The 23,742-nt window shown below is 34.3% G+C and overlaps 6 protein-coding genes across 6 annotated transcripts; 2 read left to right on the plus strand and 4 right to left on the minus strand.

Moving 5' to 3' along the window:
- Positions 1-520: 520 nt before the first annotated feature.
- Positions 521-9,150, plus strand: MONOS_10332 (uncharacterized protein; the record flags this gene model as incomplete). Its single annotated transcript, XM_067862775.1, has 1 exon — positions 521-9,150. The coding sequence occupies one exon, from the start codon at positions 521-523 to the stop codon at positions 8,627-8,629; it is 8,109 nt and encodes a 2,702-aa protein (XP_067721447.1). The 3' UTR covers positions 8,630-9,150.
- A 489-nt stretch (positions 9,151-9,639) lies between these two features.
- MONOS_10333 (uncharacterized protein) lies at positions 9,640-10,718 on the minus strand (the record flags this gene model as incomplete). Its single annotated transcript, XM_067862776.1, has 4 exons — positions 9,640-9,744; positions 9,875-10,061; positions 10,237-10,359; positions 10,711-10,718. The coding sequence occupies 4 exons, from the start codon at positions 10,716-10,718 to the stop codon at positions 9,640-9,642; spliced, it is 423 nt and encodes a 140-aa protein (XP_067721448.1).
- Positions 10,719-10,726: 8 nt separating this feature from the next.
- Positions 10,727-12,602, minus strand: MONOS_10334 (uncharacterized protein; the record flags this gene model as incomplete). Its single annotated transcript, XM_067862777.1, has 4 exons — positions 10,727-11,916; positions 12,000-12,123; positions 12,219-12,509; positions 12,594-12,602. The coding sequence occupies 4 exons, from the start codon at positions 12,600-12,602 to the stop codon at positions 10,727-10,729; spliced, it is 1,614 nt and encodes a 537-aa protein (XP_067721449.1).
- A 2,030-nt stretch (positions 12,603-14,632) lies between these two features.
- Positions 14,633-17,908, minus strand: MONOS_10335 (uncharacterized protein). The gene has a single exon (XM_067862778.1). The coding sequence runs from the start codon at positions 17,743-17,745 to the stop codon at positions 15,310-15,312; it is 2,436 nt and encodes an 811-aa protein (XP_067721450.1). The 5' UTR covers positions 17,746-17,908; the 3' UTR covers positions 14,633-15,309.
- A 3,245-nt stretch (positions 17,909-21,153) lies between these two features.
- MONOS_10336 (putative Histone acetyltransferase subunit NuA4) lies at positions 21,154-22,332 on the plus strand. The gene is made up of 4 exons (XM_067862779.1): positions 21,154-21,316; positions 21,370-21,391; positions 21,439-21,682; positions 21,800-22,332. The coding sequence occupies exons 1-3, from the start codon at positions 21,194-21,196 to the stop codon at positions 21,615-21,617; spliced, it is 324 nt and encodes a 107-aa protein (XP_067721451.1). The 5' UTR covers positions 21,154-21,193; the 3' UTR covers positions 21,618-21,682; positions 21,800-22,332.
- A 90-nt stretch (positions 22,333-22,422) lies between these two features.
- MONOS_10337 (Translation initiation factor 3 subunit G domain-containing protein) lies at positions 22,423-23,675 on the minus strand. The gene is made up of 5 exons (XM_067862780.1): positions 23,466-23,675; positions 23,332-23,400; positions 23,041-23,239; positions 22,824-22,946; positions 22,423-22,737 (listed from the first exon to the last, which is right to left on the minus strand). The coding sequence occupies exons 1-5, from the start codon at positions 23,658-23,660 to the stop codon at positions 22,571-22,573; spliced, it is 753 nt and encodes a 250-aa protein (XP_067721452.1). The 5' UTR covers positions 23,661-23,675; the 3' UTR covers positions 22,423-22,570.
- Between the last annotated feature and the right edge of the window lie 67 nt (positions 23,676-23,742).

The raw sequence follows: 23,742 nt of genomic DNA on the forward strand, positions 1-23,742 counted from the left end.
AATTCTTGCATATTTGGAGATGCAATCAGAAAAGGAAGTGATGAAAAATCAATCAAAGAACATTTTTCGATATTAGCGCAAAGCCTCTGGAAATGGCATTTGACATTTATAAAGAAGATTTGACAGAGCTTGCCTTTCAAAAGGCAGAGATATAAAAGAAATACCGGAATTCGTTGATATTCTTATCATTGTTGGAATGAATAATTGTTTGCTTCTTTTTTTTTAATGATTTATTCAACAGCTTTTAAAATCGCTTCATTTTGTTCTGATATTTTTGCTTTAAAGAACTTTGAAACGGAAAAAAATGAAAAGTTGAAGAATTATGATGAGCTCACTTATTTTTTGAAAGATTTCGCTTGGACGTGGAATGTCATTTCCAAATCTTCATTTTTCGATTTTTATCACATTGAAATTAGAAAATTTGCTATCAAGCTCAACTGAATGTATAATTAATGCTTTCAAAAGTTGATCAGACCCGTTTCAGTTTTTCAGCTGAAGAATCTTGATTTTGAAAGTTCGCATGAGATGGCAATGCTTTGTGCTGTATCTGGTGCAATCTTATTGCATCGCGCAGCAACACTCCCTTCAGTTGAATGAGCAGCTGAGCTCATCTGGATTATTGGAGCAAATCGATCACCACAATTCACTCTATTCAAGTGGAAACTTTTGCAATAATGAGCGCAACTCATTTTTATTGCGTATCAAGAGTTCTGATTGGAGCGAGATGAAAGCAAGCGTTAAATTGAGGAATGCATCACTGGAAGTGAGAAAAGGGTGTTTCACTCCAAAAGAACAAGAACATGTTGTGCATCTGGAAGGAAAGTCTTTGCTTGTGCTGAATGACTGCAAGATCACTTTTTGTGGACGCTCACAAAAAAGCCTGATTTGCCACCAAGGTGGGAACATCCATTTGCGCGACATATCGTTTTGCTTTGCTGATTGTCACGCAATTTCAGTTCAACCAGTTGTTTTGTCACCAAGGGATCATTCGTCGGCTGTGGGTGATGGGAATCTGATTGTTGAGAAATCGGCTTTTTCGTGTTTTGAGCTGAAGCAAGGGCCATTTTTGCACTCAGAAAGCATCTCTTCTGTTTCACTCACACAAACGCTCTTCTTCAACATCTCCACTGCGGTAACAAACAGACAATCAAATATTTGCACAGAAAATGCCTTCACATCGACACTGAGCAACTGTGTGTTTTGCAATGTGGATGATGCGATCTATGGAAGAATTGTTGCTTCCATGAACAGCCAACAAGCACAGCTTTTCATAGCCAACTGCTCATTTGTGCGATGTTTCCATTCTTCGAATGCACGCAATGCATCGAGTCATGCTGTCATTTCGAGTTCAATCTCTTTCATCTCAACTGATTTTGAAAGTTGCTCAGGGGAAAACGGAGGGGCTATAACAGCAGACGACCGTCCATCACTTGCTCTTTGTATTGTTGACTGCACATTCAAGAATTGCACAGCATCATCTAGAGCCGGAGCGATTTTTGTTAACTGTTCCATGTGTGTGCACATCAAGCAATCAAATTTCTCCGGAAATTCAGCATCAGATAGAGGTACAACTGAGTTTTTGAATGTCTCAACCGGATTCTATGTTGGAGATTGCCATTTTGAATTCGGGAAAACAACAAGTGGAAATCATGCTCTCATTGTAACAACATATATTGGGGCAACAAGCTGTGGATGTGTCTGCCCGAATGAGCCCTCCAGGCATTGCGCAAGCTCTTCAAGCTCTTTTTCATCAGGTATCACAGGATTTTCACTTAAAAAAGAACAAACTGAACGTATCATTCCTCAAAAAAGAAATGATGAAAAAGGGAGTCTGGTTGAAAGATGCTCTTTTCAATATGGCTTGGCAGCAAATGTCGGAGGAGCTGGATCGATTCAGGACAGCGGGAATCCTTTTTCAATGAGAGAATGTGACTTTCAGCACAACAGAGCAAAAGGAAGCTACTTGGGATGTTTAGAATTAATTATAAAAAAAGATTCTTTTCTTCCAAGAACATGGTTATCTTTTTGCTTTTTTTACAACAATTCTGTTTCTGGAGGACTTGGAAATGATGTTTATTTAAATCACTTTTCAGAATACACTTTGACTTCGGAATTGCTTTTCAATTGTTTCACAACAGAGAAATCTGCAAAGAGCGTGAGTAATTCGACACATGATTTTTCTGATTGGTTTGGTGAAACTCTGATTGAAAGATATGTAAGCACATCTGGTTCAGACAATAAGAGCATGTGCGGGAAAAGTGAATCTGATTCATGCCTGACAATTGGATATGCCACCAGTCAATTTGTGAACTGGATGGACTGCGGCATTCATCTTCTGAGAGGAAGATATGAACAAGAGGGAACAACGATTGAGGTGGGAGAGAAGAGGATTGGAATCAGAGGCAAAGGGAGAGCAGACACAACAATCAGCTCGCGACTTCTTGAGAATGGAAAAGAAGCGCTGTGGCTGGTGAATGAGGGACGACTGGCAATGGAAAGTCTGACTTTTGTGAGGGTGTGTGAAGAGGAGCGACATGAAATGCAGAGAATGGTTGTGTTGAAAACAGCAACTGGAGATGGGAGGATAGATTTGAATGATATGAGGATTGAAGGGGGAAAAGCAACAGAATCGCTGAGCTTCAGTGCTCCTCTTCTGGAGGCAAAAGGAGGAAAGATGAGTCTGAACAACGTGGAATGCACATCAATGCGCTCTTCAGTTCCTCTTTTGTCTCTTTCAGAGGGAGGGTTGCTGGAGATGAATCTGTGCAACATCTGCAGCATCGAGTCAGTCGGTGACTGTCCGAGTGTTGTTGATGGATTGGCAACAAAGGGGATGATATCATGTTCTGAGTGTGTTTTTGAAGGATGTTTGGGAAGAATGAGTAAAAAAGGCGGATGCATGAAATTCACTGTGGATGCTGACAATGAAGCGATTTTGCTGAATGGCACTTCGTTTGATGGATGCGAAGCATCGACAGAGGTAGATGATGAAACAAAAAGTGGCAGAGGGGGTGGGATGTATTTGGATGCAACACTCGGATCAGGGATAAGAATGATAGAACTTCAGTTTTCAGTAAACAAGGCAACATGTGGGCGAGACATCTATTTTGTGTGTGAGGATCTTCGGGTGAGTGTCACTCAGCTGATGTTTCCGTTTTGGAGCTCGATTGAGAACAAAGAGAATTCGCTGTTTGGGAGAGATGACCAGGTGGCAAGGGGATGTGATGTTGATCTGTTTGTGTTTCTTTCAGGATTTTTGGGGAAAGAAGTGTATGTTGGGCAGAGCGGAGAGGATGCAACATATTGTGGCCATGTGCTGTATCCATGCAAAACACTGGATGAGGGCATGAAGCATTTGGGCTCTGTTGAGGGAGATGGAAGAATTGTTGTGAAGGAAAATGGGGTTTGTGGAAAGCAGTTGAATATCTCTGGTGTGTCTGTGAAAGGAGTTGTGTCTTCGGAAACAGTTGGAATTGAGTTGCACGAATCACTGAGTGGGAGCGAAAAGGATGTGCTGGTGAGTGAAGCAGATGCAACTTGGGAAAGCGTGGATTTGCTACTTCCGAGCTCGTTCATATCTCCAGAAGGTGTGGAGTCGCTGCTGAATTCACGAGATGGAGTGCTGAAGATGGATTCCTTTTCATTTTTGAGCTTGACACCTCAACAGAAGGTTGGGTTTTGCCTGGTCAAGGCAGATGGTGGTAGCGTTGAAATGATTAGTGTGAAAGTGATTGGGAAGCAGGGAGTTCTCTCATTTGCAAGTTCTCCGTTTGCCTGTTCGTCGAGTGTTGGGGAATGGAAGATGACGAAATGCCTTGTGGGAAACGTGAAGGTTGAAGGAGGGAGCATGCTGTGCATCGCTTATTCATCTCCGCAAAGCGAATGCAAGGTCTTGATGCAGAATTGCACGATCACTTCTGTTGAAAACACGAATGGCGAAGCGTGTGTGCTGAACACAATGTTGAATGTCCAGACAACAATGATTGTTGAGCTGGATGCTGTGGTGTTTGAGGGATGCAAATCAGCAAAGTCAGAAAGGGGAGGAGCATTGGGAATGAGCATGGGGTGTGGCAGCAGTTTGAAGGTGGTGAATGATTCACAGTTTGGAGGGTGTGAATGCAGTTCAGAGAGTGGGAAAGGAGGGGGAGTGTATGTTGAATGCAAAAGCGATGGTGAGGAGTATTTCTTTTCATCGGTTGTATTTGGAGACACAAACAAAGCGAAACAAGGGAAGAATGTGTTTGTGATGAGCGACAAGCTGAATTCGAGTGTGAGCATACTGCACTTTGGAAAATGGATCTGCACTTGGAAGGAGGAACAAAATGTGTTTGTGGGAAGTGATGAGCATTTTGGTGAGGGTGTGGATTTGAGTCTGTTTTTATTTGAGCATTTTGCACCAGAGATATGGGTATCTTCAGAAAATGGATATGATGCGATTGGTTGTGGAGATAACAGAGTGATGTGTGGGACAGTTGGGTTTGGGATGGGACAGCTGTTAAGCGGTGAAAGTGAAGGAAGCCAGAAAACGCTCAGTTTGATGGATGAGAACTGGATGAAGGAAGAGATGGAGCTTGACGATCACCAGATTGAATCGGGATTGGAAAATGAGAAGACAGATCTTGTTGTGAGCTGTGAGGTGAGTGGGAGCAGAGAAGATGCTGTGCTTGTGAGCGGAAAAGGGAGGTTGAGGATGCTGAGCATATCGCTTGGATGTGCTCTTTCAGAGAGGAAAAGTGTGCTATTTGCAGTGAATCAGCAGAAAAGCGAACTGTGTGTTGAGAGATGTGATTTTGCAAAGCAGGATGGGGCATCAGGGATGAATTTTAATCTGATTCGGCAGAGCTCGGGCAAAGTTGAAATAATCGGATGTGTGATTGATGAGTTGACGATGGGAGCTTCAGCTTTTGTTGTTGGTGGTGGTTCGTCATATTTTGGAATGAACGGGACAAAAGTGATGAAAGTGGAGTTTGAGGAAGGATGTGCGTTGGAGATTGAAGATGGAAGCAAACAGAATGGAGCAGAGGAGCTTGGAGTTGGGATTGAAGGGTGCACTTTCACTTCTGTTCAGCAGACAGGAGTGGAAGAAAAGAGAAAGCCCAGCATTGTTGACTCACATGTGTTGAGGAGCGGGTATTCTTTCGTCGTGCTGAACAGCTCGTTTGAAGGATGCAGCTCTGCAGAAGAGAGAGAAGGAGGAGTGCTGCATTGCGAGTATGAAAGAGGGATGAAGTTTGAGATCAAAGACTCGAATGGAACATCGTGCAGTGCAGTGAAAGGAAAAGGAGGGTTTTTGTTCTTGGACTGCCATGGGGAGGGAGAGCTTGGGTTTTTGCTGAACAACACGCTGTTCAGGAGCAACATGGCTGTGAAGGGGAGAGATGTGTTTGTTGTGTGCCACATGATAAGTGCACAGATCAACGAGGGACAGTTTGTGTTCCGGATGGATGAAGGTGTGTTCAACAGGACAGATGCTCTGTATGGGAGAGACTCGACGCTGGGGGAGGAGGACGAGGATATCAACCTGATTGGATATGTGCTGTTTTACCGATCGGACACAGTCTATGTTTCATCCGCAAAGTTTGACGAGACAAGGATGTGTGGGTCTGTTACTGCACCGTGCCGAACAGTGGATGTTGGGAATGAGCATGTTCAGGGGGATTATGACAGGAGGATACTGATTGAGGGATGTGTTCCAATTGAAGGGTGGATGCGAGCAGAGAATGTTGTGCTTCAGAGAAAAGGGAAAGGAGAAGGGATGGTTGTTCTGATGATTGGAGCAGAAGACGAAGCAGAAAGTGTGATCAGCTGCAGCGGAGATGTGATGCTTCAAGGGTTGAGTGTTGTATTTTCTGAGCAATCGCTGATTGGCAAGCAGTCGAGTGTTCTGTTGTGTGAAGAAAATGGAGAACTATCGGTTGCCTCGTGTTCATTCGGGCAAATGAAAGTGGGTGAAGAGGGAAGTGGCAACAGGTTGAACATTCCTTTTTCGCTTGTGAAATGTGTTGGTGGAAATGTTTTGATGAGTTCTGTGAATATTGAAGGATTGGCATTTGAGAAGTCTGTTCTTGTGTTTTCGGAGGGATCTGCTTTGAAAGTGCTTGGCTTGAACTGCTTTGATGCTGTGCTTTGCAGGAGTTTTGTTGCATCAAGAGAATGCAAGATGACCCTTGATGGTATCAATATTTCAGGGATCATTGCTGAAGCATCGATTTTTGAGATGCAAGGTGTGAATGGGGAGGTGTCGATTGAAAAAATGGTGATGAAAAATGTTGAGCTGAGGAATGGAAGCATTGTTGATATTCAAGAAGCAAAACCCGAAAGAGAGCAAGAAGAGGAGAACAACGAGCCAGTTGCCATGATGAGTGTTTTTGAATATGCTAACATCACATCGAGTCACTCAGAATCGGCAGTCATTATGTGCAATGGATTCAGAGGAGCAATGAGATTTGCAAACTGCACTGTGAAGGAGAACAGAATGAAGAAAGACAAAGGCGATGAGCTTTGTGTGTCCTTCTGCAAAATGGTTGGTTTGGACTCATGCATTTTCGAGGGAGAAAAGGAAATGGCAGAGGAAGAAGAGATTGAAGAGACAAGAAAGAGAGATGAACTGTGCAAGTGGAATGGATCACTTGTTGACACGATAAACAGCACGATTTGTGTGAAATACTCAGAGGTGGCGAATTCTGGGAAAGGAGGGATGTCCATATGGGGTGGGATTGTTTCCATTGAAAAAAGTGAGTTTGGGAACAACAATCCAGAGGTGCCGGGGTATGGGTCAGCTCGGAGGAATGTGCTGTGCGTAGGAGCAGGGGAGTTGAATGTGATGAGTCTGAAAGGAGGGGATGGAGTGTTGCCGAATGCATCGCTGTGGATTCTGAACGATGGGTGTGTTGTTGAAGGGGTGGTGACAGACAGAGACTCGTTGTTTTTCATTCCAGTTTTGGAGGATGTGAAGGTTGAGTGCACAGAAAAGAAATGCGAGGTTGTGTTTTTTGGGCGTGAACTTATGCCTTGTAATTTGTCATTCCAGGTTGTGTATGCAGCAGGAGACTCGAAACAAATCGAGAAGCATGTGTTTTTGGAGGGGGGATATATTTCAGAATGCGAAGCGCGAGGCACAGTGGAAAACACAAAGATGATAACAGCATCTGAGGAGACAGAAGTGTCGGTGTGCATTCTTTTTGGAAACGAAGATTCGCCATCATCAACCGAATCATTTGTTGTGAAGAACAAAAGTGAATCAAAAACGAACGGAAATGAACGAATTGTTGAAGGAGGAAAAGAAGAGAAATCGTATTGGTTGTTGGTTGTGATTGTAATGGCTGCTGTACTATTAATAGTTTTGATAGTTTCAATTGCTCTTGCTATTCGGTGGAGAAAACAGAAGAGAAGGACAGAAGAATTAGAAGAGATTGTGAATGATAACATCAAAAAGGATCCAAAGGCGTTTGAGATGGTTACGATGGAGATGTCGCCAGAGGAGCAGTGGAGGAGAGCCGAAAGGGAGGCTGAGAAGAAGAATGAAGAGAAGATCAAGAGGAGGGTGTATGCGAAAAGCTTGGGACATTCTGAATCATCAGAGCATCTTCTTTCTGAGAGTGGCTCAACAGAATATATCTTGGGAAGAGACTCAGACAAGATCCCAGAATGGATGCTGGAGAAGGTTGATGAGAAAGAGGATGAAGAGTCAAGAAAGAGAACACCATCACCATCCATTTCATCCACTTCAACCACAGACACTTCAGATACAGAATCAACATTTGTTCGTGAGGAAGATCTGTGTCCAACCACCTCATCGATGTCGAATCTTGTGGATGCAATGGCATGCTCGTCTCCTCACGAGAAGCTGATTGTAGATCTGAGGGATTCGCTGTTTATGTTGTTGCACGGGCTGAATAAGACAAAAGAGATGGCGATTGGCTCTTTGAAAGAAAGAGAGATGACAGCTGCTCAAATCCTGTTCTGGGTGGCTAATCTCGCTCTTCACTCGTTTGATGAAATGGAAAATGAATTATCTTCTCTTGCCGATCTGAGTCCGCACATTGTGCTGTTCTCCGAACACATGGTGATTTGCATTGTGTTGCATTCAGATCTTTTATCAGATGACTCAGATTCTTCATCCATCTCTTTATCGACTGTTGTGACTTCTGCCAGCGATGATGATGATGATAGTGACTCCCTTCCCTCATCAGCGTTTGAGGATGAGGATGAACTCAAAAAAGAGTGCCTGAGGTGGAAGGCACCAGAACTGATGATGAACAAGAAGACAGGAGCAACGAAGCAGTCAGTTTCATTCTCGATTGGAATGATGCTGTGGGAGTGTTTGACATTGAATATTCCCTTTGGGGAGTATGAAGCAGAAATAGCTGGAGACAAGATCGTGAAAGGAGAAAGACCATGTGTGGAGGGAATTCAAAGCTCAAAGCATTTGCAAGCAGTTATTTCGTGCACTTCAGGGAATTCTGAAGACAGACCCACATTGGCTGATCTGAAGCGCCACTTTATCCAGTGTTTCCCAGCAAATGCAGTGCTGATCACAGTTTCAGATGCCGTTATCGATGAAGAAGATTCTGATGATGAACAAGTGGGCAGTGACAACAACGAAAGCTGTGGGCAATCGGAATCTTGAAATATGCAGATTTCGCAATTGCACATTTCTGGAATGAAACAATATTTTCAAATTGACAAAAAGACACGAGAGTGTATTTGCTTCGAAGATGAAACATGAGATTGAAAAGAATTATCCTTGCGGGAAATCATTTTGGGCATATAAAAAAAAAGTTTTTTCAATAGAGAATTACAAGAATCATGTGAAATCGTATAATTATTATTGTCAAAAGTTTAATCATCACTCAATCATTGTCATAATATCATTGAAATTTCTGAATGTGTTACCCGTTTTGCAAGCTCATCGAAAAAGGAATTTGTTTGAATTTTGTCCAGGAAACATCAAATGTCAACAGCCTTTGCTTGGATTTGTGTTCAAAAATGCAAATTCTCAAAAGTTCTATTGCATTAATTGATCGTTCCAAAATTGTTTATCTTTATTTCTCAAGGGAGTCATGATTAAATTTGACATTTCTTGCTCATTCACTTCACATTTAATCCCATTTCAACAAAACAATAAATAAAATTCTCAATATTTTCAAAGGTCTTTAAAAAAGACTTTTCCATCTTTCAACGGTCCAGATTCTTGAGTGAAAATTGAATTTGTTGAAGAAAAAAAGGTTGTTGCCAAAAATAAAATAGAAAATGGACTTCAATGACTAGGTAGTTTATCAATATGCATATTTGCAAGAGCATAACATCTCAACATCCAAAGAAGATTGACACAAAACAATACGCAGTTGCATTGTCTGCTGTTGTGTGCCAAACACTGCTTTGATTCTGAAACATCAGCGCACAAGCAAGCCGAAAGAAATCAGCATGGTTTTGCAATCAGATGCAAATAAATGATAAACGGTTTTGCAGGGGAAAATGAGAAAAAAAGAAAAATTAAATGAAAAATTTAAAAAGAAAAAAAATTAAAAGTGTAGAATAGAAACGCATGAACGGAAATTTTTCGATTTAAAAGGGAAGAAAGAAAATAAGCAAAGAAGCAAAATTTCAATGAAAAGAGTTCCATCTCCTCTTTCACTTCTACCAACAGATTGCCTGTAACGATCTATGGCCAGGATTTGTAAAACCCGATATTTTTGAGAATCCAAAAACGCGGCACGATGATTTTTTGCCAAATAGATGAAACTGGAAACATAGCATTCATCCAAACAAGAACATTTAGAAAATCATTAAAAAATCAGGAAAAAAATGAAGAAAGAGAATTATGGAGGGAAAATGGGATTTAGCTATTTCAATAAAACTGCACAAATCATACCCCCAAAACCACATTCTTTGGAAAGTTGCACAAATACACGTCTTGAAGCACTCCATTGATGTAAAAATGAGCTTCGGATGTTTCTTTCCCGCAATTTTCGGGAATAAACAATTCAATCGAAACAATATCACTATTACCATAACTTTTCATGCACTTTGTCAGATATCCACCATGTGCAACGCTTCCTCTAATTTTGATGCAAATGGAAATAATAATCGAAATCATCATAAATGTTAAAAAGAAAATTTATCAATGTGTTATTTGAAACATATGGCCAATAAGCATAGGGCAGAGAAAGAATGAGAAAGAGAAGAATTAGCAACAAAAATTACGTTTGTAGCATTTCTTAAAATGAAGCACACCTATTTTGATATCCAAAAGAATTTTTATCTTCACCCAATCTGCTGCGCTTGGTAGATAAACTATCTCTTCGGATCAGACCAATTCCAACAATAAAAGCAGGATTAATTTTGAAAGAGAACGAACTGAATTCAATAAAAGCATCCAGAGATAAGAAATTGATATTGATATTGTAATTGAAATTTAGATAAATCATGAACAATGTTTGGTTAATATTCTGAATGAAGCAGAAGACACACCATTCCCAAAACCCCTGGCAAAATGGAGCAATTCACAAAAGACAGAACAAAATGCACCAGCAACATAAGAAATAAAACGCATATGAAACAATCAACAATTTAAGAGAATGAAAGGCAGACATATCAAATAATAAATAGAACAGCGAACAAATTGCATTTCCAAACAAAAAAATGGCACAATTTCTAATAAATAGCATTAGAAAATAAATACACATAATTATATATCCATTCACTCACTTACTCATTCATTTACTCACTCTAATTCGCACACTTTGCTCAAAGTCTTGTCAACAGTCACCAGAAAGTTTCTATCAGACGCCAAGCACATTGCAGTGTCTTCATAAATGCTCAAAAAAGGCACGTTGCTTTTGTCTGTTTGCAGCCGTAATGTACTTTTCAAATAAACAATCGAAATATCTTCATCTTCATCTTGAACAACATGGATTTCGTATGTATCGTCTTCAAAATGAGACGAAGAAGAAGAAGAAGAAGAAGAAGAAGAAGAAGAAGAAGAAGAAGAAGAAGAAGAAGAAGAAGATGATGATGATGATGATGATGATGATGATGATGATGATGATGATGAGCCTATATGAAGAAAAGAAGGGGGAAGATTGGGAATGATAGGAGGAAGATTGGCAGAAGGGAGTAAAAGAATAGTTTGAGGATGAGATGAAGAAGAAGAAGAAGTCTGTTCCTTGCTTTCCAAAAAATTATCCTCTTCCATCGTTTTTTGTTGTGTCTTTATCTCTTTGGCATCACTACAATTTTTGCTGGCTGCTCGCTCTTTGTGAAGTAATTGACGTTCCTGCTCCTGTTGTCTTTCCATCAAATTCATCTTCGCCTTCAGATCTTCGTTAATTTCAGTCAGCAATTTTACCTTCTTCTCAATCTCTTCTTTTTCTTGTTTCAAAAGAGCCACAGATGCACTCATATCTGTAGCGTTGCTCTTCGTCTCTCTCGTCGGTTGTTCAGTTCTTTCATCTTTTTGTGTGCTTTGTGAGTAATCTCTGTGTTTCTGACTGTCTTCCTTTGAGTCTTTGAAGCGGTTTTCAATACTACGATGTGTTTGTTTGTACATTTCCAGTTTCGTCTTGTCTTGTCTTGGAAGTTTAGACATCACACTCGGATAAGTTAGCACGTCGATCAAGTCTAATTCGCTGTCTGGGTTGTGGATTAGCAAAATCGATATTAGCGACACAATCCCTTTGTCAATTGAATCCCTGAAGTGATTCTCAACAAATCTCCTTGAGCCATTCAATGACAATTCATCCAAATCATTTGATGACAAAGGATGGAGCGTGCACAATTCAAAGAGCACCATTCCAAGTTGCCTGAGATCGGTTGCTGAGTCTGAAAACGCTTGAACAGCCGATGAAGATGAACTCGAAGACGAAGCGGATGCTTGTCCCGACGCAGATGATGGCTTCTTGATTCGTAATTCTCCTGATTGATAAAATCAAAAAACGTTTTCACATTTAGATTTGTGTTGAATATTTAAAAAAAAAAGGAAAAACTTTTTCACATGCCTAGTTTCACGTGTCCATCAGGCGTCAGACGAATGTTGTTCGAATGAATGTTACCATGCTTCAAACCCATCTTGACATATTCAAAAAGCCCCAGCAAAAGTTCTGTAATGATAGTCCACAATTCCTTCAACAAATGAAAAAATTAAAAATTGATTTTTTATGATAATATTATTTTATAAATTGCAAATTAAATCTTGTTGATAAATGCAAAATGCAAACTTCATTAGAATAGCATTCCTCTTCCTTTTTTCTCTTCTGAATATCATCTTTCAGGAAAGTTCCTTCACAGTGCTCAAAAATAATGAAAAATTCGTTATCATCATCAAATGTTGATTCTACAATATTTTCAGTATATGGACTTTTGATTGTTTTCGCTTTCGAAAGCTTCAAGTTAATTTGTTCATTTGCTAAACAAAATTTGTCTTCAAAATGGAAATGCTTCAAAATGTTCTTTTCTCCATTTTCTTTCATTGTGCTGAACACTCTGCACTCATCAACATTCCTCAAAAACTTCACGGATTTATCTTTCAAAGTGTAATGCACAGATAAATTTATAGGTGAGTCAAAATTAGCAACTTTGCAAAAACAAAAAACTGCAAACATTTATCCAATAAAAATTGTTCAAATCTCTTTTCTTCTTTAGATTTCGCCATCAAAGCTATCTTACGTTTGTAAATAAAACATTTAACAAAAATATGCAGAATAACGTGTACAAAAGCATTTATTGATCCATCAAACTTTGTTAAAGACAATATAATGGTTGGATTTATTAAAAGATGAGTGTGAATGTTTATAAAAAAAAATTTTTAAAAATGTACTTTTTATTATTTGAAATAGTAGATTTCGTATGTGTTATTGTTCCCCATATCATCAAAGCAAAAAGAAATATATCGTTTTTCGTTTTCAACTGATTTATTGATATGTTTGTTTGCTTGCTTGCTTGCTTGGCATAACAATGTTATTCATATAACTATTTAAAAACTTAAAAAGTTTTGAACAAATCACGAATTTTTTCACAAATTCCAGAATCTCTCCATTTGTTTGCTCCTTTTCGAAACTTTTTTTTGTTTATAGTCATATTTTTATTAGAACCCAGTTTTTTATTAGATCCTAAAATTTTTTATCTCATATTGCTTCACATAGAAGCTTTCATTCAATAAAAATAATTTTAAAACAAATAATATATTATTATAATGTTGCATGCCAAATATTTTTGAAAATTATTTCTTTGAAAAAAAGATCTGAATTTTTTAAGTTTTATTTTTAGATCAATGTTTTGCTCGTGTTTCCATGAGTTTTTGAAACCAAGCATTTTCCTTGTTAGCATTGTTTTTAAACTTTTCTTTTTAACATTTTTGGTTATTTTATAAATATTGTAACTCTTTTTTTTCAATAGTTTTCACACATCACCTTTTTTTTGTAAAACTGTAATTTTGAAGAAATCTATTGTTATTTTTTGAATTAATCATGCATGCATGAAAAACAAATTAGTATTACAAATAATAAAAGTAGTGAGAAATAAAATTAAAAAGTATTTCAATCAAAAAATAAAAAAGTTGATATTTTGTTTTTCACGTTTTCCTTCTTGAACACAAAAAATTATTTATGAAGGCTTTGCCATATAATATTACACATAATATAATATAATTCAAACATAATCAATTTTGCAAATAATTATTTCCATTGTTGATATTTTCGTTTTACAAAAAAAAGGTGATGTGTGAAAACTATTGAAAAAAAAGAGTTACAATATTTATAAAATAACCAAAAATGTTAAAAAGAAAAGTTTAAAAACAATGCTAACAAGGAAAATGCTTGGTTTCAAAAACTCATGGAAACACGAGCAAAACATTGATCTAAAAATAAAACTTAAAAAATTCAGATCTTTTTTTCAAAGAAATAATTTTCAAAAATATTTGGCATGCAACATTATAATAATATATTATTTGTTTTAAAATTATTTTTATTGAATGAAAGCTTCTATGTGAAGCAATATGAGATAAAAAATTTTAGGATCTAATAAAAAACTGGGTACTAATAAAAATATGACCCTATTCATTTCTTCGATTTTCAGATTTTGCTCAACATAGTAGCAAGATTTCATCTCAGAAAATATTTCTTGATAATAAAGAAAACACTTCAAAAATAAAATGATATTTTGAGATATTTTGTGCAAACTGCAATACTTATCATCATATGACATCTACAGCTTTTCTAAAGTCATTTCAATTGAATAAATTTAGCGATTTTTTCTAATTTCAAAGTTGAGATACATACAAGCAGCAAACCAGTCTTCAGCGAAATAACTTTATTCAAATGACAAAAAAAAAGTTGTGTAAACTTAAAAAAAAGTAGTTTATCTATTTGCAAACCGTTTGGTTTCAAGTTTTTTAACAAACAAATATGGGACAAATTATTTGTCTTTTTAAATATGATTCCAATATTTTTGAATAATTTTTGCCATTCAATTGTTTTTTAATATTGATTAGCTATTAATGTTTGACCTCTTTTTTCATTAAAGAAAAGAATGTTTTTTTTTTTTTTTTTTTTTTTTTTTTTTTTTTTTTTGATGATGATGATGATGATGTTTTTCCAAAAATGCATATAACATGACAATTATACATATTCAAGGATTTTCTTTTTTTTCAAATTTAAGTTCCATCTTGGTCAAGCAATAAAATGGATCTAAATTGCTTTTTCTAAAGAGCATTCTTTATTAAATATTCCCAATATTATTTTTTGATTAAGTAAATACATTAATAAATGAATTGACAATTAAATTGAATTATTACTATTGATGACATCTGGTTAACAAGATTATTTTTCTTACTTACAGGCATGTTCATAATTCTTCTTTACAAAATAAATTCTTATTTCCATAAGCAAAAGAAAAAATCGGAGAATAATATATGGAATAAAGAAAAGAATTGCTTTAAAAATAAAATAAAACAGAATAGGATGGGATAAAATAGAATAAAATAAAATAAATGGAAATAGCTGAATTTCAAGCAGACACACAAAACAGTCAATGCTGTTGTTCAACGGATTTCCTCGGTTCACACAAGTTTATCAACAACAATTATTAACAGCTTGCACAAGAGAAAAAACAAGTCATCAAAACTTTAATAATCATCAAAAATTGATCGTTCAAAAAATGCTCCTACACGTAATAAAAATTAAAGTTTCTAAAAAATACGCATAAAAATAAAATTCGTTCAATATAAATATTAAATGCTAACTTTAAATTCCATCGCATTCAAAAAGTATTTCTTTATTCATTTTCTTTTTCTTTTTTTTTTTTTCTTAATTTTTAGAAGTTTTTAAATCTCTTTAAATATTCATAGCTCTTTGATATACGATTCCACATGCTATTTATTTCTTTAACAGCTTCTGAAACCAGTTTTTGGTCATATTCTCCATAGCTCATAAGAGCTATTTCATTTGTGTCTTTGCACACTTTCTCCATGTCCTCCTTCGCTGCTGCAAACTTAGCCAAATTCTTCTTGTTCTCTTCAAGCCGTGCCTTTGAATGCAATTCAAATAGATTTTCTTCTTTCGCTCTTTCATTCTCAGGTTCTCTGAATGCTGATGGAACAGAATCAGAAGCGGTCGATGAAGACGAAGCAGAGGCAGACGTTGAAGACGAAGCAGTTGAAGATTCAATTGAATCTCCTTCATTCTTTTCTTTTTCTTCTTTTTTAACTAAATTATCATCTCCTTCGTTCTTCTCTACTTTTTCTTTTTCTTCAACTTTATTGTCATCTCCCTCATTCTTCTCTTCGCTCTTTTTCTCTTTCTCATCATCATCATCTTCTTCTTCCTTGAACTGGCTTATGAGCTCTGTTGAAAGATAACACTTAGCAAATAAATACAATTGATCAATCATCTCTTGATTGAGTTTCCATTGTTTGTCACATTCTTCGCAAAATGCCATGGATTCTGTTAAAATTGACCGTTTTATCATCCAAGTTTCCTCTTCCTCTTTCATAAATTTAATGTTATCCATCATATCCTTTTCTTTTTCCTTTGATTCTTGCATGAAAGAAATGTTCGCTTTGGATTTTGCAATTTGTTCATCCAATTCTTTCACATTTGCCATCCATTCGAGAATTTTTTTCTTGTTCGATGGAATATCACGCTTAGGAGCATACAAATCAACATGCCCTGCACAAACGCTCGAGTTTGTTTGATACACACGTTGAACAAATACAGAAAACGTTGTGTCATCTTTGTCATCCTCTTCTTTTGGTGAGCTTGGAGCCTTGAATGCTCCTCGAAAGACGTTTCCCACAATCCCAGGTTCTTGTTCTTCATCATCCCAAGAAGTGAATTCATTTGCAGGAACAAACTTGAAGGTTGTGTTCGGTATTTTGATTGGCATCTCAATTATCACTTTATTCGAATGAACGTCATCATTTTTGAGGAAATTAATTGTATCGTACTTTACAGGTTCATTGGTGTTGAGCTCATCAATTTCCTTTTCATAAAATTCTTTTTTCATCTGATTTTTTTCTATCCTTTCTTCCTCTTCTTCTATACTCAAGTTCTGTGCATTGTTTGAACAAGCGTTCATTTTATTCATGATGAAATTCATTGCCCTCATGTCTTCGAGCTTCTTTTTATGCAAATCTCTTGAAGCGAATATAAAATGATCACACGCCATCAGAACTTCCTTCAAATCAGTTGTGAACTGTTGTCTTCCTTTCATTGCTCCAACAAGGCAATACAGCTTTTTTGCCATTTCTGAAACTGAATTCAGAAAATCATATGATTCCGGCGTAAAACGGCCAAAAGGAATGCGTCTGGGGCTCACGTAATACTTTGTATCATTCAGCATTAATTTGATTCTGTTAACGGAGAAACTAATATTAGGATCATAATAAAACATCCTGTTATCATCCAGCGCCTTCTTCATCACAATAAGCCCGTTTATTTCATTCATACCTTTTGCGATATCTTCTTTCTCCGACTCTGTTTCTGCTCTAGTTTTTTCTTGAAGTGTTTTGATCGTTTCCTCCTCGCTGAAAGATGTAAATTTTGAATTCTTTTTCTGGATGAAAAATTTTAATGCAAGTTCATTCATTTGTGTATTGCTCATTTTTGTAAATTGCTTATGGAGAGCCTCTTCAATCTTCACTATTTTGTTTTCATCTTTCTCACTTTTAAACTCTGGTTTATATATTAATGATTCCTCGCATTTGTTGGCAATAAATAAGATAGGCAAGTCCATGTCCTCACTTAATTGGTTCGCAAATTGCATGTCTTCGTACGATCTTGTTAAATTACAGAAATTTACATAAAGAGAGAGATATAAAATTAATTCTTTTTTTGTTTTTCTTCGATATGTTTCTAAGATCAGTGTACTTAAGATATCTCTCATGACATCTGCATTTGCACCAGAAAACCCTTTCGTATTAAACAGAGTCAAAGAATTAGTCAACTTGAATGCTTCGGGAATCTGACTTTCTGTTCTGCTGCCACTTCCTATGTTTGATCCGCATGATGTTTCTTTGATTTTATCGCATTTTTCATTGGTATCTTCATTCGTGTTCTTTCCTAAAAGCGCACTTGTAAAGATATTTTTTGTGCTTATATCATTTCCCAGGATAATCACCAAGCATTCACTATTTCCACATTCTTTGCATTTTTCATTAAATTCTTTCAAAACATATAAGATATCATTTTCTGAAAAATAATTTCTTTGTTCAATTAAATTCTCATTAATCGGTTCAGCTAATTGTGACATTTTTCGAAATGGATTAATTGATCAATTTTCCTTAAATTCGTTTTGAATGTTGAATAAAAAGGAATTTTTATTTAAGGTCTTTCTAATAAAACGATTTATATTCAAAAAGTTGTAAAATAGGAAAAGAGTGATTTATTTCAAAATTCAAATAAAGCTGCATTTCGTTCATTTTTAAATAAGATATGGTGGTTTTTTCATCCGGACATTTTTTTTTATCTGGGCATAATTTAAAATTCAAATATCTCAATAAATATTCAATAAGAATTAACAGGAATTTGCATGGTTGTGTACAAACATACATGAGATCTATTCATATTCAAAATTTAAATAGCAGTGTTGTACATTTTTTTAGAAATAAATAATTTTTATTTTTGAAAATCAGACTTGTGATGAATAGTTCTATTTTAATAAAACGATTCAATTCATTTTTTACACACACAACTTATTTTTTCTATTTCATTAACAATTCTTGTTATTTTTTATTTTCTGCGATTTGCTCGTTTAGACTGAACGGAAAGCTATCATTTTTGAAAAATCATTGTCAATGGGACAATTTTTAAAATTTTTTTCTGCAAAACTCTAAGACATACAAGTGAATTTAACTCATCCATTAATTTATATAACAGCAATTAAAAATTGCTACTAGGTTGTTATCGAAAATGAATTTCTATTCATTAATTTTTATAAACAATATCCACATAAAATGAAATTCATTTCGGAAAATTAAAAATTTTGAAAACATATTTCATATATGAAATACTTAATTAACCATTTTTGGTAACAACCTAGTAGCAATTTTTAATTGCTGTTATATAAATTAATGGATGAGTTAAATTCACTTGTATGTCTTAGAGTTTTGCAGAAAAAAATTTTAAAAATTGTCCCATTGACAATGATTTTTCAAAAATGATAGCTTTCCGTTCAGTCTAAACGAGCAAATCGCAGAAAATAAAAAATAACAAGAATTGTTAATGAAATAGAAAAAATAAGTTGTGTGTGTAAAAAATGAATTGAATCGTTTTATTAAAATAGAACTATTCATCACAAGTCTGATTTTCAAAAATAAAAATTATTTATTTCTAAAAAAATGTACAACACTGCTATTTAAATTTTGAATATGAATAGATCTCATGTATGTTTGTACACAACCATGCAAATTCCTGTTAATTCTTATTGAATATTTATTGAGATATTTGAATTTTAAATTATGCCCAGATAAAAAAAAATGTCCGGATGAAAAAGCAACTCTAACTATTTTCTCAAGTTTTTTTGTTATGAGATAAAAAAATTATATATGTCTAAATTTTTTTGAAAAGTTCCTTTTGTTTAATTTACAAATAAAATAAAATTTTAATATTTCGATCAAATTTCTGTTCCCACTCACGAAACTTTTCAAGAATGGAAATAATACCAATGTCAAGATTTTGTTTTCATGACAGGCAAATCAGATGAGCGGGAACAGAAAATTGATTGAAATACGAAATTTTTATTTTGATTGAAAATTTAACAAAAGGAACTTTCCAAAAAATTTTAGACATATTTAATTTCCATCTGAACTTTTAAAGAGATTTTTTATTTTCAAAAAAAATTATTTTATATTAATATGTTATTCATTAGAAAAAAATAATCTCGTAAGAAAATTAATTTATCATTTCAACTACAAAAAAAATAAAATAATAATTATAATAATAATAATAATTATAAAATAAATTAAGAGAAATACGGTCTTATAAGCTTTTTTTGTACAAGGCATTGAAAAATTGTTTCATTCATAACTTTATTTCGCTTTCTCAGATTTCAAAATAAATTTGATTTTTATATCCGTAAATAGGCATCGTTGAAATCAAAACACTAAGTTTTCCAACATTTCACGAATGTCAAAAAAATGGAACCATTTTCATTCATATTTTTTGATCACAAAATGTCTATGAAAAGTTCATTATTTTTCATTGAAAATCCCAGAAGCGAAATACTTTGCTCCACATGTTGTAATAATTCATTTATTTCATTTTCAAACACCAACGTCTATGGTTATTTTTGAAGTCAGTACTATAATCAAAGTGAAGATTATTTGGGATATAATTTTTGAAATCATTTCTTTTTTTGGAGGCTGTTTTTTCAAAGGATGTTAATCTTTTACAAGTAATTTTGCATTTAAATGCAAAATAATTTTCAAATGTTTCTGAAATCAATGTCTTTGAAGAAATAAAGATGGAGATGTCTTCGAAAAGTCATTACATTTTTCAGTGTTCATTTGTTAATGTTCAAGGGAATTTTTCGATTCGAAAATTTTGAAAGAAAAAATACGATAAGAAAAATCATCACACATTTAAAGATTCTTAATCATTTATGCTGTTCTGTTTATTAAAAACGCAAGTGTTGTATTATGTGCTCAAAATGAGCATCTCCATTTTTTTTCGATATTCACACTTTTTTCTTCAACCTTTATCATGGAATAAATTAAAACTTGATATTGGAGTTCACATGAAATAGCTCGCATTGTGGAAAAGTTAGAAGAGTTGAATGAAATAATTGATTTGAAAATGAGTTGTTCAATTTTTATAGAAAATTTTTTAATTTTTTACTTATAAAGAAATCACCCATAAAATTGTTTAAAGTATCTGAAATCAAAAAAATCAGCATTTTCCTTGATTGTTTTTTAAAATGTGACGAAAAAATTATTTTTCTTTTATTACGATGTATTTTAAAACAAACAATGATTGACGAATGCTGAATTTTCGATAATCTGACAGAAAGGGACAGAGAGAAAGTTGGAAAGGAATTTTTCTTATTGAAGCGAAATATGACAATTTTTCATAAATGCAAAAATATTAAAAATTTTTATTTTTTCTTTGTTTGAAAATAAACATTTATAGCAAAAAATTTTTAACAGAGAAGAAGATTTGGAACAAAATTCTTACTTTGAAGAAAAAAACAACGATTTGTTTCAAACTTTTTCCACTTTCATATCATAACAAGTCAAACATTCTCATATAAAAATGTTTAGAAAAATTAAAAAAATGAGTAATTTGCTCAGAAACTCTGAATGGAACAAAATTCATAATTCTAAAAATAACACCATATTATTTTTTTTAATTCAGTTTTTTGCTTTTTGAATAAATTAGAATCCGTTGCCACTACAAAAAACATCGTCCTGAAGAAAAGATTTTGAAAGAACAAAAAGGAATAAAGAAAATTATATATAAAATGAAAGAATTCGAATTATTTTTGTACCATATGGGGATTTAACTATTTTTTTCTAAACAATAATTATGTATTCCATTCTTATTCATCTTAAATTTTAAATAAATCGAACATTATTATGTTAAAAATTTTAAAAAATATTGAGTGTCAAACAAGATTTAATGATAAAATGTGGAATAAAATTTTGAAAACTAAAAAAGTCCCATATTTATTTTCTTCAGAAATAATATCTCTTTTATCATTCATGGAAAGGTCACATAGCAAAAAGGCAGAAGTGAGCGGAACTGAATTACAGAAAATACGCGATATACTGAATCGCTTGGAAGATAGGCTAAGAAAAACCAAAAAAGGACTCGAAGCAACTGAAGTTTGTTAGATAGAAAAAATAATATTTTTTTCAATTCCCTCTTCTTCTTTCAGAGAGCTTTGTGGAAAGCTGAAGGTTGATTTTATTTGTCAAATTGAAATGAGTTATATTATATTTCTAAGAGAGCTATTTAGAAGATACTGCTGCAATGGGTAATATTGTTAAAGGATTTGATCGATTTCGAGGTAAAGGAACTTCTGGGCATGCAAGTGGAAAAGTGCGATTGTCTGATCGAATTTTTTCGCAATCTTCTCTGACAAATCCATATCCTGTTGAATATTATCCTGAAGCATATACATAAGTTATAAAATGGAGCAAAATCATTTGCACTTCATATTTTATAATATAAAAATGCATTTTAATTTGGTATGTTTTGTTTGGATTTTTTAAAGCATGTTACAGCATTTCCTGCCAACAAACATTTTTGGATATTACTTTTCATTTTCAATATTTTATTCTCATTTTTCAAAACAACAACAACAGTTTCTTTTTCCGAGAGAGCATCTTGCTTTATTTCTTTTCTTGAGTATGAATTACTTCTGTGGATTTCTTCTTCATTCTCAAGCATTTCACACTCATCGAATATTGTTTCATTCATCTATGAAGTATGCACAGATCAGATGCACAACAAATACTTAATTACACAGCCACAAACTCTTGAACATTTTGCAAAAAAATTTTTATTTTTATTTTTGCAAAGCAGTTTTGGCTTGATCCCCGAGTGGAATAGAAGAAGACGAGAAACTCCCTTCGATTTTGTTCAATCAACACAAACTTTTTTGTTCTAACTTTATCAGAAAAAGGAATGCATTTTGCTTCGCGTTTTCTGCCTTTTTCAGCAATTGAAGGTTGGATAATTTCTTTATAAATAAGACAGCTGAAGCCAACAACGATTTTCCTTTTTTCAATGTTGTTTCATGCTTTTATCTTTGCTTCTTTCTCTGCATTTCATGCCTTGATAATCTCTGCTTTTTTAAAATTCTCCCTTGTTCTGCAAAAACAAGATGCAGAAAATTTGGTATTTTTTTCATATGCCGAGATGTGATGGAACATGTTCTGATTTTTTCAAAAAAAATATTTTCTTTTAAAAATAAACTCTCAGAAAGATTTTCCGAATCTATGATTATGTATTACAAATAAACTTTCCCAAATAAAATACACGAACACTTACAAAATTTGCAAGTGCAAGTGAAATGGCAGTAAATTTAAAAAAATTTTTTTAGAAGTGAAAAATTTCTTTTTTCTTTCATTCCATCAAATAGTATTTCTTTCTTTCTCCTTTAAAGCTTTCTCTCTCTCTTGATCTTTTTTGGACCACGAAGGCGCTAAGACAGCAGATCCATATATAATACGAGCTTGTAAAAGCTTTAAAGCATCCTCTCTATTTTGGAATATAACATTCACAACAGAAGATTCGGATGCTACATAAATTATGCGAATTACACATAAATAATAATTTAAATTCAAAATAATAATTATTATTATTAAAAAATAAATAAAAGCAAACCATATGCGCCCATTGATCGTTGTTTAAAAACTTTTGTTGGATGGTAAGGATATAATAAATCATCAACAACTTCCATATCAATTTCACCTGGTGGGAAATTGTATATTCTAACTCGAAATTCATCTGATTTTTTTCAATACATAATTGATAAATAAGAAAATAACAAAAATCAAATTAGTCAAAAATAACATTTTAAATCATAAATAAAATTACGCACCTGTGTCATCACGATGCGAGAAACGGCGATGGTACATATCTTCTTCTTCTTTTTGTCTTCTTGCTTCTTCTTCCGCTAACATTCGTGCTCTATCAGGACATTTCAAAGAAAGATGAGGCCCTCCACAAAATCTGCATATAAGGCTTCCAGATTCGGCTTGTCCTTTCAATAATTCAACTTGAGCCATTGCTGCAGCAGGCTGTAATTGAATATCGCAAAATTATCACATTACAAAAACAGCATAGAATTAAACAATCATGTGCAAAATGAAACAAGCAAGATTTCACAAACAGGCTCAAGATAAACACGGTCTTCCAAAGATGAATGATATTCAGAGCTTCCTTCTTTATGACCCCATTGCTGAATATAAAAAAATAATAAATATCTTCATAAAACAAAAATGCATTTTGATGAAAAAAGAAAACCGATTGACGTTCAACAATTCTCTTTGAAACTTTTTCTTGTCTTTTTTCTCGTTTGTATGTTCTTAATAAAATCGCTCCGTCTACATGCTCCCGTTTTTTCACAAGAACAGAACCATCTTCTTGTGGTTCTTCTGATAAGATAACGGAGTACGGCTGAATCTCCTCGTCATCAATCATATCAGGTAAGACTGACATTTTTATTGTTATTACGGGATAGACCCAGAATTCATAATTTCTTTTTTTGAGCAACTAACAAGAATAAATAATGTGAATTTTA

This window comes from Monocercomonoides exilis, assembly GCF_001643675.1.
Source record: "Monocercomonoides exilis strain PA203 chromosome Unknown scaffold47-789622, whole genome shotgun sequence".
Lineage (NCBI taxonomy): Eukaryota > Preaxostyla > Oxymonadida > Polymastigidae > Monocercomonoides > Monocercomonoides exilis.